Raw genomic sequence first — 16,443 nt, 5'->3', positions numbered from 1 at the left:
TGTTGGTGAGTTGAGGTGTTGATCTGTATGTTCTCTCACACCGTCTTCATGAATATGCTTCACTCACTGTGTTCATTGAAACTTGGAAGCATGCAGTGCTCTGTGGATCTGGGTCGTACCTACAGAATAGGGTCTCGTGGTCACTTTTGGAAGGGGAGAAATGCACGGCGCTCCCCCCGTGGTATCTCTCAGCAGCATCTGAATAAATAAAACTCCCCAAGGACCAAATGCCCACAGTCCCACAAGCGTTTTACTGATCATGTTTGTAAAAACTGGTGATACTCTTGATTCCAGTTGTAAACGAATCTATGGTTTAATAATAATTTTATGAAGAAACAATTTACGTAAAAGTATATTTTTTTTCATCTTGTCCTAATTCAGAATTCCTGTGTTTCCACTTTTATATCCATGGTTTTCGTTATAACCATGCTCAAAACGAAGTTCATTGTTTTTGAACTTTAAAACACAGGTGTGTTTTCCTTATGGGCGTTCTTTGCTTCATCTCAGTGTCATTTAAAAAAAAAAAAAAAAAGGATATGACCTGGTTGTCGGATAACTAAGAAAAACAGCTGACAATTAGAATCTTATTGAAACCCAAATCTCCCTAAAATAAAGTCACAGAGGCACAGAATATAGGCTAAGGAAATTTCTTTGGGTATGGAAAGAGGAGGCTTCAGCTTTGCTCCTTTGTGAAAAAGCATTCTTGGGGACAGATTGCAAAATGCAAAGTAATGATGTTATGAGTTAACCAAGACTTTCAGAAATATCAGGTAATAATCATTTCAACCCCAAAATAAATTTAATAGCTGTTAGTGGATTCTCTCCTTTTCTGAATTCACATCCAACTCTTTCCACCCGTTTTAGTTTAAACCCCTTCCTCTGGTGATTGGCCTGGAGACTACGTAGCTCTTCCAACTTAATTTTGCAAAGGGCACCAGTGCCCAACTGCTCAGACAGTAAGCTTCTGTGTGTAGGTTAGTACTCTCCCTTAGCTTTTAAGATCTGTCTTGCCATAGTTTTTAAGAAGCTTTAGACTTGCCACTTAATGAGTACTGCTTTGTTCCAAGCATTGAGCTATGAGCTCTGTCTTTATAGGTAAGTTGATGTGGAAAAGTAAACACATATCTGTAGAATAGGGGCATTATCGACTATTACCTAATTCACTGAGCAAAAAGTCATGTCATTTCAGTAAGAGACGTTTTATCACTTGTCTACAGACATTTGCCTCAAGTCTTCCCTTTACTCAGCCTGTGTAAATACATCAGTAGAGAATGCTGAATTATGAAGGGAGTTGATTGTGCATTTGTTCTCGTACACTAAAGGTTAACACTTTTCATTTGGGTTTAGTCTCCTATTTGGGTAGCAGGAGATAGATAGCTTGTTGTGGTTCTATATAATTGCATTGACTTTCTGTTCCTAAAGTAATTTATACACCGTGCATGTATTTACCATCATAGAAACCATCTTAAAACGTAGCTTTGTTGTCAATGGTAGAATATATTCCCTTGGAGTTGCCTAAGTCAGCTTATCTCATACCTTTTATTAATTCTTAAATTGACATTGTCACATAAGGAATGCTCTCAGGTGGATCTTTTTCAGCTTTTTTATTTTCCTTGTGATTGATTGTATGAGAAGCTAGATGAGTCCTTTTTAATTTTTACAGATTTTTACACGAGTTAGCCCAGATCCCTAATTTTGCTGAGCGTGCCCAGTGCATCATCTTCAGATCTGTCTTTTCCGAGGGTATCACCTCCTTGCATCGAAAGGTAGAGATCATCACACGAGCTTCGAAGGTATGTTGCTGACTAATTTAAAAAGATAACTTTCTCCTTATACAGAAATCAACCACAGTTCCTTTGTGAAAACCTTTGGACTTAAGGGTGTAAGTTTTTCTAAGTATAGCTGTGACGATTAGCCTGCCTAAGTGTGAGTATGTGTGTGCTAGCAGGTGAGGTGGGGGTGGGGGAGGGAGAGAGAAAAGAAGAGAAGGAAGGAGAAAGCGACATTTTTACAGATTTCTTCTCAATGTTCCAAATACCTTCCAATGTACTTACGGGCCACTTAAAACCAACCTAAATAGTATAGTTTGTTTTCCACTTCACTGTCTGGAGTGCAAAAGAGATTTTTGCCTTAGACCCATGAATTTGATCATCTGGAATGTGCCTACGTAGTGAAATAAAAAGATTCTAGAGATTTGATAAAGGCAATAAATGATTGTGATAATGAGTGATGGGCAAATAAATTTTTTGTTGGCTTTACCACGCTGGTATCCATTATAAAATTAAATTCTAGCCCTTGGGCTTTTTCTCACAAAGACCATGTCCTGAAGAACGTGATAATCCTCTCCACGAATATTGTAGTGTTTAGTTGCTTATCTTAAGGCATGATTTTTTTTCTTTCTAAAATATAAAAGATTTCAATAAATTTTACCAAAGTATACTATAGACCCTGTAGTAGCACCCTAAAAGTCAGGAGCAGAAGTTGGCCTCGAGCTGCATTTGGCTTTCTTTTCCTTATAATAAAGGAAGGTAAAGTCAACTAAGACTACAGAGAAAGAAAAAAGAATCAATTTGAAAATGTGTACTTGGAGCAAAAAATAAAAAGAGACAGAGGAAAAACAAATGAGTTAGAGAGCTGAAGAAAGCCCTAAACAGCTTGAAATTATAAAAATTAATAGATATATCCACAAACACTTAATAAACATAGTCTCTGGCCTTGGAATGCATCATTGTAGTTCACCTCTGAGGATTATACCCAGGAATAAGGAAGAATAGACTATATTATATCTGCCCTACACTTAACTGTACTGTTTACATCAATGCATTGTCCATAAATAGATCCTCAAATAATATTAAACCCCTTTCTCCTTAGAAGTCATCAAATGTGAAGCCTAACTATGACAACTCTCTTTTTTCAATTTATAAATACATTAGAATAAGTATTTAAAAAAATTAAAACTGGCTCAACTGGAAATATAAATACCAATATTTAATCCTTAAATATTAAAACAGGCACAGTTTCTAAGTCACTGAAAGGATAGAAAATGATGGCTTTTAATATATATATATATATTTTTTTTTTTAGGACACTCATGACTTATAAAGTGTACTTCCCATTTCACCAACTGTTAACCGGATTAGTAAAAGAACAGCCTGTTGGGTACTCAATAAATATCTGTTGTTAGATAAACATAGATACATTTGGAATTCCACTCCCTAATAATTGATGTTTACCATCACAGGGCTTGCTGCACATGAAGAGTGTGAAGGATATTTTAGCTCTCATTCTGGCTTTTGGAAATTATATGAATGGAGGAAATAGGACTCGGGGACAAGCAGATGGATACAGCTTAGAAATTCTGCCCAAACTCAAGGACGTCAAAAGTCGGGTACTACGTATTTTTCATAATGAATGCCTATGATCTGCCATTATTTTCCTTCTATACCTTTAATTAAAAAAAATATATATATATATTTATTTCTGATTGTTCCATTCATCTCTATCCTCCCTCCAACAAGATATTTTTTCTTTGCTCTCTTTTGACTTTTGATTAAGATAGATACTATTTTTTTATGTTTGATCTTATGTTGATGACAAAACTCCCAATATTGGTTCACTCTAAAATACACAGTTAGGTGTTGCACTGCACTGAGGGAATAAAACAGTATACAATATTAGCCGTAGCACAAGAGTGTGTTTGACTTCAGTGTTGGCTGTTTGTAATGTACTCTTTCCTGAGCAGGGAGCAATGCTGAATCACCAACTGATCTGAGCATTGGAATTATTCTTTCACCCACAACAATTGGGCCGGGCAGCAACTGTCACACTCTCCTGAGCCTGATTGTCATCTGGCTCCACACCCCTGCAGAGCTACCTCTTTAGAAACAACCAGCCCATACCTAGGCGTCCCATGGGGGGCAGGGGGAGTAGAGAGAGGGGAAACACACAGGCAAATTAGAATTAGACCCATGTGAACAAGACTCAAAGGCTTCCTTGTGGGAGGACCTGCTTGCTCCTGGCCTCCCAGGGTCGTAAAGTGGCGTGGCATTCCTTTTAAGCTGTCCTGATTGTTTTTCATGCCCTTAAGAACACACATCTTTTGAAAGGTGGAAAGGGAGGGATGGTTTTCTGTTCTAGTCCCTGGTTCCTTTTAGCACTCTCCAGCCCCCTCCTGTCTTGGCTTTATGCCAGAAAATGTTGAGACAGTATTTTGTTTGTTTGTTTGTTTTAGCTCAGAGGTTTTATGGATTATCTGTTTGGGTTTTTTTTTCCCTCCCTAAAAAAGAATAGCGTAGTGTCATTTCTTTGTATAGATGCCATTAAAAATGGATGGGACAAAGAAGAGAGAGGAAAAGTCTTGCCAGTCTCAAACAGTACAAGGACCAGGTATCACAAATTAAAAATATTAGGGTCACGAACTGAGATTTCAATCCTCATCTGTATAATACAACAGAGTCTCATGTGAATGATTTTCATTTAAGCTTCTCTTTTAAACCTAGGATAATGGAATTAATCTGGTGGACTATGTCGTGAAATACTACCTGCGTTACTATGATCAGGTAAGAAATGGCATCATGTAGAAAACTACCCTAAAGGGGTTTCAACTCTTACACATTGTTGGCATTCAGAAATTGGATGATGGATGGATGGATGGTTTTCAAGTTCAACATAGAACTTGAGAGCTATTCAAGCCTCCTTGGTTTATAGATGGGAACACTGAAGCCAAGACAGTTGAGTTGACTCTTGTAAAGAGAAGCATTATTCAGTGGCACAAATCTACTAACTTTCAATCTGCTATATAACACAGCTTCAGAGAGATCCGCAGTTATCTCAGTGCCTTCTGACCAGGTTGTGAGGGGCTCTGTGAACTCTATATCACTCAGTAATTGGTTGTATTTGAAACTAGATTCTGGGATGCAGACCAAAATTTAGGAAATTAATATTCAGTAATACCCCCAGACTTCATCAGTAGTGTTCATCTGTAAACAAGTTGAAGATGTAGAATTTGAAATCCCTCCTCTCTTCTTAAATGACATTTGCAATGAGAAATAATTTCTGTGAGAAGCTACCTGAGCACAAGTCTCTGTGTTTTATTCCTTCTTCTTCAATTGAGAACAAGGAGTCCTAACTTTGAGAAGAAAGAGGTACTGTTGTAAGTTGTTGAGAAATCTAGCAATCAATATGAATGGAAAAAGTCTCAGGAAAATGTCAGGGCTCCTGTTTAACTATCCATGGAAGCAGAGTTTTTCCTAGTTTTCCTAGGTACCCAGGGAAGCAAAGTAATGACTCCAAGACCTTATTTTCAAAAGGTCTTACAATTTTATCCAGAAGAGAAGCTAAACACTGATGACGTCTATAGTCATTCTTCCTGCCCTTTTGGTGGGTTTACCTAATTGTTCTCACTATGTCTATAACCAGGCTTCTCATCCCATCCACCCCCACACACACACATACACACACAAACTTCTTCCCTCCTTCTATTAAGTGTCGTATAATATTTGGTCATTTAGACATGAAGCTCGTGCTCTCCTTTGATTCCTCTCTGTCCTTCAACTACATTGTCTCTCATGTTCTTCCCTGTTTCCCCAGCTCATTCAGGCTTTAAGGTAGCTCATCTAGGGAATTTCAGTTCCTTCCCATCTGGCCTCCCCACCTCTACTCATTCCCATTTTAGTCCATCCCACACCCTGTGGCCCGATTACCTTTTATAGATCTGCTCATTTCACATCACTTGTTTACTCAAAAATGAAATGGCTCCCCATTTTCAAGTGAATTAAGACCCTATCCAATTTAATTCCAGTCTTTTACAACCATACTTTTATTAGTTTCCCTCTACACATACTCTATGATTCAACTCAAGACTTGATGCTTTCCAAACACACCCTGTGCTTACTGATGTGTTTTTCGCATCTAACATTCTCCCTAAATGGAACTATTCTTGTCCTTAGCCTTTTTAAAATTTCTCTTTTTTCATATAATACTCTCTTAATATAATAAAAGACCTTTTGGGGGGGAAAAAAACTCCAAAAAAATGAATGAATGAATGAATGAATGAATGAATGAATGAATGAGCAAGCAAGCACGCCACCTAATATGTACGTAATGAGCTCTTCAGAATCAACAAGAAAAGCTCAACTTGTCCCTTCTCATTTAAAAAAAAAGTGGCAAAATGAATCAAAGATATAAATCGCCAACTAGATATATAGAATTAGCAATGTAAATTGATCAAACCTTTCTCAGGCCTATCACGCACGGTAGGCTGAGTTATTCTCTACTTAAGATCTTAAGGTCAGATGAGACCTATATCTAGTCTGTCCCAGACTCACCAAACTATGTCTCCTCTAAAGAGCACCTTGAAAGAAATTCACGTAAAGATGTCATGTGTTTGTCAAGCTGTTTGCACAAGCTGTGCCTACTTACAGGGATACCTTGTTCTAATTCATGCAGATGTGTGCTATATGGGCTAGCAAGACTTTTACCTCTTTGTATCAAAAGCCCTAGAAATATGTATAATCTTTCTAGAGAGTTTTATCCTAAGGGAAAAAAATTAGGACATGTATCACTATTTTATTTAAAATAATTTATAATAGCAAAATATTGCAAAAATTTTGGTAGATGTCCCAAGATAGAAACTAAGGTCAAACCGTGTTTCTCCGAAAATAAGACCAGGTCTTATATTAATTTTTGCTCCAAAACATGCATTATGGCTTATGTTCAGGGGATGTCATCCTGAAAAATCATGCTAGAGCTTATTTTCCAGTTAGGTCTTATTTTCGGAGAAACACAGTAGAGTCATAAAATGGAATAATACGTTGCCATGGAAAGTATATAGGAGGACATTTAGTGGCATTGGGAAATACTTTTGATCTGCTTTTAAATTACAGACGTGTTTCAAATAATATATAGTATAATCTCAAATATGTAAAGCATAAATTCACACAAACGCACAGAAAAACCTGGAAGGATATATATTAACATGTTTGATTATGTCTGGGTGGTAGGATTGTAAGAGATTTTTTCAATTACTAAACATAATAAACACATATCAATTTGGTAAAAGGGAAAAAAAGATATATAATAAAAAATAGAGCAATCTTTCATGGCCCTTCTTCCATGAAGGCTTTGCTCACCTCCTCCTGCTTTATTCCTTTGAAGGCTGGGAACACTGTGCTTGAACAACTCTCTCACAGTAGGTTTTATTCTGCCTTGTCTATAGATATCGATGAGCAATTTCCTATCATCCTGGCATTGCTCCCTGAGGTCCAGAATGCACTGCTGTCTCTTTTTTAGTGTCTGTAATGTAGGTGCCTGATAAATCCTTGCTGAGTGGCATCTACTATAAATATCAACAAGAATGTAGTAAGTGGCATCTGTAAAGAAGTAGTTGTGAAGAGGTGAAAGCTATTTTCTGGTGGAATGGGGCAGGCCTGTTGCAGTTCAGGCAGTGTGTACGTACCTGAAGTTCTGACAGCAGGTACTGATGAGGCAGAAGAATTACTCTCAGAAGAATCTTGAGAAGTGACATTTCCAATCCAAGGTTCTAAACGCATGGTAAATCCATGATTTACCTCAGAGTGTCTGCCTTAACCAAGTCAGATGCATTGTGTAGGAAGGCTGCGATTTGCCTATGATATACGTCTCTCATTGAAAAGAACTGAACCCTGTGGAATCAACTTTGCAGAGGAAAAATGTTACCATTAGAATAGTTTCAAACTTGGAAATGGCCCCATTTAGGAAAAGTAAGAAGTCAACATTTGTGTGGTGCTCTCCCAGTTTTCACTGTACAAAATGCATTTCACTCAACAAGAGTGTAGAATTATGTGATTTATTAAACTACCCCCTCCCTCTAGGAGCATAAGTGATGATTTTTGTGGTTAGTGGTGATGAGCAATTAGCTGAAGAAAGGTGGCTCCAGCTCCAAGTTTCTTTCCACTTATGCCAGGTTTTGGGTCCAAGTCTAGGTCTGTGAAGTTCAAAGAAACTCATCTAGAGCCATGTCTCTTGAACGCGAATTATACAACTTGCACAAGAGCTACTACCAGGCTGATTTGCTCAGCAGCATTTTCTCTTTTTCTACATTGAAAAAAAAATGAAGCCAGTGCTGAGTCTGATAAAAAGTTTTGGACATTAGATATTATTCATGAGTTCTCCCAGTGTAGATTACCATGGAGTTTTGTGGCAAGTGTGTTACATGTTGTTCCATCTTGGCCCTCAGACCAGGGCACTGTTTTCATTGTTTTTAAAGTGGTGAAATAAGTATAGAAAAATGAGAAAAGGTGCCTTGATTACATAAAATGTTGTTGTGATCTAATGAGGAAAACTACCTTCTCCTAGCATCCCAAGTGAAGTTTAAAGTCTTAAAGGAAGAGGAAGGGTCCAGGGAATCACTGAAACCACAAGAAAATATGATGATAGGTTAGATGTCTCCTGCTAAAGGTACAGACTTCCCAGAGCAGTGTTTTAAAACCTCTCTGTAATGCTGCTGGACAAAGTTTATTGATATGCCAGAGATAATATTTTATACTGAGAATAAGATGCAGTTTCTGCCTTCACAGTGTTTATAGTTTAGTGGGAAAGACATACAAGCTAACATGGCAATTTGTAACTTAATGTTGATAAGTGCAGTGATCATAGTAAATACGAGGGGCTCTTGGAAACACCCAGGAGTTGGTTGCTGGGACGTAGGGGAAGTCTTTGAGGAAGTGATATCTATTCTGAGACTTGAAGGATGAGTATGAACAAGGAGATGTGAGGACATTCTGGGGAAAGGTTGGAAAGGGACAGTTTTGTATAAAAGTTGCACTGCATCCCGTTCTATTATTTTATGAAAGTTTGGGGGAAGGAATGAGAGATAGGGGGAAGAGAGAAATAAGGCTGGACATGTAGACAGAGGCTGGATCATAAAGTGCCTTGTAAAGCAGTTTCAGAGTTTGGAACTAGTCCTAATGGCAGGAGGAAAGATGGAATGTGAAGGAAAGCTGGCAGAGCAGGCTATGTGGAGAGACCTGAAGACTGTCTGAGATATGCAAGATACAGAGCTTATATTAAACAACTCAGGGAGAAAGCAAGCTGGAATGGAAAGGAAATTTGAGGCTCATCTTATCTTTCAATGTGTCTGAAGGTTTTGTCCCTCAAGGTGTTTCTCAGCTCAGATACTCTATTAGGTATAGTTCTGGAGCTTGTCAAAAACTATACCCAATCGTGCCTCAGTAAATATCTGCTAAGGCTAGCCAAACAACATTTGGAAAATGTTTACAAATATGTGTGCAGAATTCAGTCTCACACACACATGTACACACATGCGCATGCACGTGCGCACACTCACACACACACACACACACACACAAGCTTTAAGCTTCAGGGGAAGGTAGGTAAAGGCGTAAGGGAGATTGTTTCGTCCATTACAGTGCCGCCTTATCCAGCACCTTCCATCTCACACCCATTGACGATGAGTTATCTAATCTAATTGCTACCATGTGAAACTCAAACAAGGACTTTAAATTTAAGTACTTTCATGTGTTCCTCCTATGCCCTTTTGCATGGAAGTAGAATGTCCAAGATCAGGACATAGCTGACAATTTTCCCTTTGATTCATGAGGCAGAATAGGACCTTACCCAGGCCATCACCAATCTAAATGCCAGTAAGACCAAAATGACATTGTGAAAGACAGGGAAGCACTTCAAAGTAACCAGTCCAAGTTTAGGAATGGCAGAGGGGCATCGCTATGACTCTTCATCAAACCTCCAACACAAGATTCTTTGGAATTTCAACCGCAAGGGACAGTTGAGAAGTATAACGTACTTTTGTTTACCTTATCTTTTAGGAAGCAGGAACAGAAAAGAGCATTTTCCCCCTGCCTGAACCACAAGATTTCTTTCTGGCTTCCCAAGTCAAGTTTGAAGACCTCATAAAAGACTTGAGAAAATTGAAGAGGCAACTAGAAGGTAACAGGAACTGTTCTATTATTATAATAGCTAAAAAAAAAAAAATACCTTTTTTTAATGACTGAAGAGGATTATTTATGTGTGGCTCATGGGATGAAATTGGTGCAGAGTTCAGTTGTGGTACTCTGCAGCCCTCATGAAACTTTCCATGTCTGAGCATTTTTTGGAGGCACTGTATTTACATATCCCTCTCTTTTGCTAGCTTTAATTAGTGCTTGTATCTACATCTTGTTATAGTTACATTTTCCAACGTATAATAGATATAATTTTAATAACAGCAACCTTTTATCGAATGCTTACTGTTGTGTCGTGATTCTTAAAACAACCCTATACTAACTCCATTTTACAGATGAGAAAAATGAGGTTTAGAGAGGTTGTATTCTCACACCACGCCAGTGAGAGGTGGATTTACTGAGCTCTAATCAGGTCTATCTGATTAGGACTCATGTATTTTCTTAACTAGTTTTATTCTCTCTCTCTCTCTCTCTCTCTCTCTCTCTCTCTCTCTCTCTCACACACACACACACACACACACGTGCATGCTCGCATCCCTATATATTTGGTTTATCTCTGAGTCTAATAATGATGGCAAGACCCATAGTAAACCTTCTATTCCAGTTTAATTTACATTTCTAATTATACAAAACAAAATGCCGAAAGCCCTTTTTGGCTGTTTCAAAAGGTGAAAATATGTCTCTCTTGGGCAGGAATTTTCCTTTGGCATTTCTAGAGTCTTGTGTTTTCACTGTGGAGACATCTCCTTGTCCAAGAATATAAATACTTGCGTTGGAGCTTGTATAACTCCAATTGAAGAGCTCTACGGAGGATTTAGGGAGCGTGTTAATGTGGAAATGGGGCCCAGAGTGCCAGAGGGAGAGCTTGAGGAAATGAAGAGCTTGAACCAGGAATATTTTTACACTAAGACATAAAATAAACATTTTAAAAATGTTTATTGTGAAAGAGTGCTCAGAAACCTAAGTCTTAGACAGAGAACAGTTTGGAAATGGAAGTAAAGTGGGAAAGATCTGCTCCTAGTGGCAGGAAAAGCCATTTATTTTTACTTTGGGCATAAAACTTGCTTAAATAAGGATAGTGGTTACAAGTGAATATTTTTACCTTGTAAATTATTTTTAAAGGAACATGTGGATTTTTCCCCCTCCTGTTGATGTGGTTGAGAGCATGAATTCAACCAAATGAATGCTTTGTCTAGGAATGTGATACGTGAATTTACGGTTATTCTTTTCCCTTTCCTAAAAAAAAAAAAAGACAGTTTTATCCTTGTCTAGCAGGAGCTTGATTCTTATTGTAATAAAGCAGAGTAAGCCTTCATGTAGCAGTTTTTTCTGCCCCTCTCCAGTGGCAGAATTAGGGCTCAGACCAGTCCTCCCAATGGCTGCAAGGTGAGCAGTGGCAGCAGACACCCATGTTCGTTCACACCGTGGTTATCCCTGAATTCCCATCTCCTCATCTCTTGGCCTTTGTAAACCCTTGGCCTTGCCGTCTCGTGTAGCTTTTTGAGCAGAAACCTGATCTATGTTTGATCTTTCCTCTTCTCCTTCCTTCCTTCCAGGGGCTTCCTCTGTCAGGCATCCTGGCTCGGCCACCTCCCTTTGGCGTGCCTGTGTTTGATGATAAACAAGAAAGGGATGAGACGAGTGATAGGAGGACAGAGGACAACCAGGGGTCCCCCAGAGCTTCCCACTTTGATATACCTTATTTTCTCTAAGGAGATCCTAGGAGTCATTCCAGATCTCTCAGTACTCAACCTACACTTTCCTCAGTCAAGTTTAAGGAAATGTCAGATCTTCTGAAGGAAAACTGACTCTCCCCCCCGTTATTTTTTCTTCTTTGTATTGGACTTCACCAAAAGACACGAAGTACCATAAAAGCAAATGAGGGGACTGGAACGCACCCACACACATTGAATATTTAAACAAAAAATGCACTGCTAATCTTTAGGGATGCCAGTGTTTTTAACACATGAAAGGTACCTAGTAAATATTTAAAGAAAATACAGACCATTGGTTCTCTAATGAATTTCTTTTTCTTCTAAATACCATCTGGCAAGATGGCCAGAGTCGTGGCGGTCCGTTTCATCTCACATTCCCATTCAGGTTTCACCTCCTTTTCCATAAGGCCTTGGTGTGAGCCTAGATTGAATGTTTAATTGAAGAGGACATAATTTTCACACATACAGCAAAGATTTGATGAGGCTTTGAGGTTTATTGTAGCCATTAAAATGTCGTGGCTGCTGGCAAAACCCCAGAAAATGTCTAAAGCTAAACCAGATGTGATTAGCAAATTTCAAGAAGTCTCAGGCCCCAGTTCTCCCAGCAAGCAACGCCCTTTAGAAGAAAATTATTTGGAGTAGCATGAACCACGCCTTAAAAAATACAATGTTCATTAAACTGTGGTTGTTGGTTGTATGAATGTCACTGATATGAGTAGAGGTTGTCAATAAGCATCTTTCCTAAGGACAAGAACTTTGAATAGCACTTTTACGTGGGCAAACACAGCAAGGATAATAGCACCAACTACAGTTTGTTGTGTGATTATCATCTATGAGGTGCTTGACGTGTATTGTTTCTTTTCATCCTTACAATGACGCTATGAAGCAGATGTTATTACTGCTCTGTCACAAGAGGAGAAAACTGATCTTTATGGTACTCACGTACCTTGCCAAGTTACTTCACAGGTGATGACCTAGCCACATTTTGAAACTAGGTATGACTCTCAGCCATGGGCTCATGACATACCCTGCCTGTAGCCAGAAGTCCCCGTATCATGTCACAGATCAAAATAGAAAGATATGTAGTCAAGGTATAAAGCCTCATGAGATACAAATGACAGAAAGAAAGTCACTGAATGTGGGTGCATGAGTGCAAGTGTATACACACACACACACACACACACACACACACACACTCCTAGAACGACGTATATACACCCTCAGATCAGAGAGAGACAGGAGAGAACTTATTTGGATTGGGGGTAGGGAAGAGGAGGATATTAGGAGAGATGTGTTGTAAAAGTGAGTAGACACAGTGTTGCATAAACCTAAGACCCCAGGCTTTGGAATCAGACATGTATTTTCTACTGCTTTGGTGAAAGCAGGATCTTGTTGAGTGATGTAACTGTAGAAAGTATTCATTTTCTGACCTGTGAAATGAGACGATTATAGCACCTATGTCATAGGAGATAATGAATGCACGGTCCCTTAATAAGGAAAGCTTTAGTAAAGCTCATTAGGAATATATACCTTTTCTAATGCACACTTAGTAGAATCAGGCCCATATTGTCGAGAGGCCAATTCGCTGGGCTTGTGGAGAATCTAATTCCCAGGGCACTCATGCTGTCTTCTGTACATCGTGGAAACAGAATGAGTTCTTGGTGCTTGGGAATGTGTTCCATATTTTGTTTACTGTTTTACATCCCTAGATGAGGTGATAATTTTGATTTCCCTAATACTGTGATATTGTCACTAATAGTTGGAGGAAAAGCCAGCAAGCAGTAGGAATAATTTCTCTCTTTCTTATCCCTCAACCGTGTTTACTGGCCAAAATTCTGAAGGTATACTTACGAACCCACGTGTGGCAAGCAGAAAAAACGGCTCCCAAAGATATCTAAACCCTAATCCCTGGAATCAGTGAGTACGTTGCCTTACATGACAAAAAGGGACTTTGCCTACGTGGAAACAGGGAGATTATCCTGGACTAGCCAAGTGGTCCTACTCTAATCCCATGAATCTTTGAAAATAAATCTTTAAAAGCTGTGAACTTTCCTTGTCTGTGGGAGCTAGTGCAGTACAATGATCAGAGAGATGCTTTAGAAATGGAAGAAGTGGGCAATGAACCGAGGAGTGTGGGAAGCCTCGAAAACTGGAAAAGACAAGGAATAGCTTCTCCCGAGAGCCTCCAGAAGGGAAGACAGACCTGTCACCACTTTGATTTCAGCCCAGTGAGACCCATGTCAGACTTCCATAGGTAATATATTTGTGTTGTTGTAAGCCACTTAAGTCTGTGATAATTTGTTATGTAAGACTAGGAAACAAACACACCATGCAATGTATCCTTTCTGATTGTGCCAGTTCATACCAGACACACACACACACCACTGCTGAGGCCATAAATGTAGGATTTTCCAAGTATTACAGTCACCAGGATTTCTCACCTTAAAACTTGAAATGTTATCATTTTTTCCTTTCACTGAATACTATTATGTTGCAGAACATGCATTCTGGGAAATGTAGTTTAAGAAGTGATGTTTATATTACTATCAAATTTTTAATATAAAGACACAATTGGTTAAGTCATCATTACTAGATGACCTTACCAGGAGGAGCTGTGATGAATAATTACGGTCTTTGCCCTTTAGTATCGCTCTTAATATCATCTGGCTACACTGTCCTTACTGTTTGTTACCCATGCAAACAAACAGAGTGGTCAAATCCTCTCTGGTGTCTTGATGCCTGAAAGGCAAAACGAATAACATTAGTATTATTTCAAATTACTCTAATGTCACCACCCACAAATCCACATTTGTTTGACATGATCCTGTGATAGTATTTTATTATGAAAAATTCATTCTGGCTATGAAAGTAGGAAGGTTAATTCATTTTTTTGTTGAAAAATGAGACAGGAACTCTTCAAATAGGTGTTGAGAAGTCAACTTATTCTGAAAAGTTTAAGAATAAAAATAAAGTGCCCATATTAGCTAACAATAGTTACTTAGTATCCCCTGTCATTGAGGGTGGGCTATTTAATCAGCTAGTTACATACTAAATCTTGCCTTGAAAATGATGCATTATTAGCCCTGTTGTTATACATATAAATTGGGAAAATATAATTAGTAGTTAACCCTCAGTATAAGACATTCAAACTTGTTTGAGAAGGTTGGCCAAGATGCAAGTTTGTGTGTGTTTTAAGATAATTCTGATGATGTCCTCTTCTCTAAATATTTAAGACTATATATTTGAACATGCCCTTTCTTATGTACCATTTAGAAATATTTGGGAACATACACTTATGCAGTTTTGGAAAGACAGGAGTCTCTGTTGACTTTTTTTGATATCTGTTACCACCCTAGGAATATTTATCCAATAAATGTTTATCCTAAAATGTTAACTCCTTAAGGCTTCTCTAAATGAGATGCTGTGTGAAACCCATAGTCCAGGCATTCAATAAATGTTAAAATCTTCATTTGAAGTTTGAATAGTAATAATATTTCTAAACTAACTTTGCATTGAAGTATATCCATTACATCTTTAGGTGTTTTCAGTCCTGATGTCCTTATTGTAATGGAGTGACCAGTCGCCCAGAACCATCCAGATGAATCTCTGTTTTGTACATTACTCGTACTGGAACATTCTGTTCAAAATCTAAATGACAGGAGGATGTAAATTCATACATACATGAAAAGTAATAGTTCAAGAAAGAGCGGTTTTTTGTTGTAGGTTTTTTGGGTTTTTTGGGTTTTTTTTTGATAGATTTTTTAAACTGTAGTCAACTTGTCTTCCAAATGAAGATGGCAGATTGAATCCATGTGTCTCCGCTCCCTTCTAAAGGCCCACCAAAAAAATCAACACATGTTATTTAGAGGCATACAATCAATACCAACATAATCAGCTAAAAGAGGAGGAATTAGGGAGGGAAACAGACAGACACCTACACATGTAAAAACAGGAAGTGAGAACATGGTTACGTGGTAGTTTCTCATGACCCTTGACAGAGACTGGTGTAGTAGTAATAGTTTGACTATTTGGATATCTATAGGAAATTTTTACAATTAAAACTAGGTTAAAAACATTAGTTATAGTCAACTCTCAATTATAGGTAGGTAGATTAGTGAGGTTAAGGATTAGCCATAGTTTTTAAAAAGATAATAAAACATTATCTTAATATTAATCACTGTGAGTCAGCTATACTATTTACATGGTGGAAAACCTTTCCTATTTGAAACTACATAGTAAGCAATAGACTACCTGTTGTTTCTCCTGAAAGGTGGAAACAGTCCTCTCCTTGCCATTTAGCTCACTAAAGTGTCTGGGCAAATACATTGCTGAGATCACATTAGGGAGGTGCTGAAAGGGGAGTTGTGGGGGGCGGGGTTTGAGACTGAGCACTGATGGCATCGGAAAGGGATGCTGCCTGATGGAGAGTTGGTGTCCCCAGCGGTGGAGGAAGGGCAGGAAGACTAGTTAGCAGAACTTCATCTTACCTTTGGCTGCTTTCTGTTGTTTTTTTTCATTTTGATTTGGGTTTATGTGTGGTGTTCTGCCTTCATCCTATTACAGCAGTTCATTAAGACTTGACTGTGAGAAAGGAGGAGAAATGCTAATAACTGGTGTAACTGATCTGCTGATGGATTTTCAAGTTTGTGACATCGAGGGTAGGGGGGAAGGACCTTGTCCCAGCTCCACTGTCCAGATCTTTAGTGCAAGTTCGCCTCCCCACCATCCTTTGACTCTGTCCTGCAGCCATGTTGGCTCCCCCTCAGCCA

At 38.5% G+C, this 16,443-nt stretch overlaps 1 protein-coding gene across 4 annotated transcripts in view; it reads left to right on the top strand.

The window, feature by feature from the left end:
• FMN1 (formin 1) overlaps positions 1–16,443 on the top strand; it is a 379,042-nt gene that overhangs the window by 248,151 nt on the left and 114,448 nt on the right. For all 4 annotated transcript variants that reach the window (XM_074327935.1, XM_074327933.1, XM_074327934.1 and 1 more), the window contains 4 exons: positions 1,664–1,793; positions 3,242–3,388; positions 4,500–4,559; positions 9,825–9,945. In XM_074327935.1, the coding sequence (XP_074184036.1) occupies positions 1,664–1,793; positions 3,242–3,388; positions 4,500–4,559; positions 9,825–9,945 (458 nt within the window). The remainder of the gene's footprint in view (positions 1–1,663; positions 1,794–3,241; positions 3,389–4,499; positions 4,560–9,824; positions 9,946–16,443) is intronic.

This window comes from Rhinolophus sinicus, linkage group LG03 (genome assembly GCF_036562045.2).
Source record: "Rhinolophus sinicus isolate RSC01 linkage group LG03, ASM3656204v1, whole genome shotgun sequence".
NCBI classification, from domain to species: Eukaryota; Metazoa; Chordata; class Mammalia; order Chiroptera; family Rhinolophidae; genus Rhinolophus; species Rhinolophus sinicus.
The sequence above is the reverse complement of the archived record's forward strand: the minus strand, read 5'-3'. Positions and strand labels throughout refer to the sequence as shown.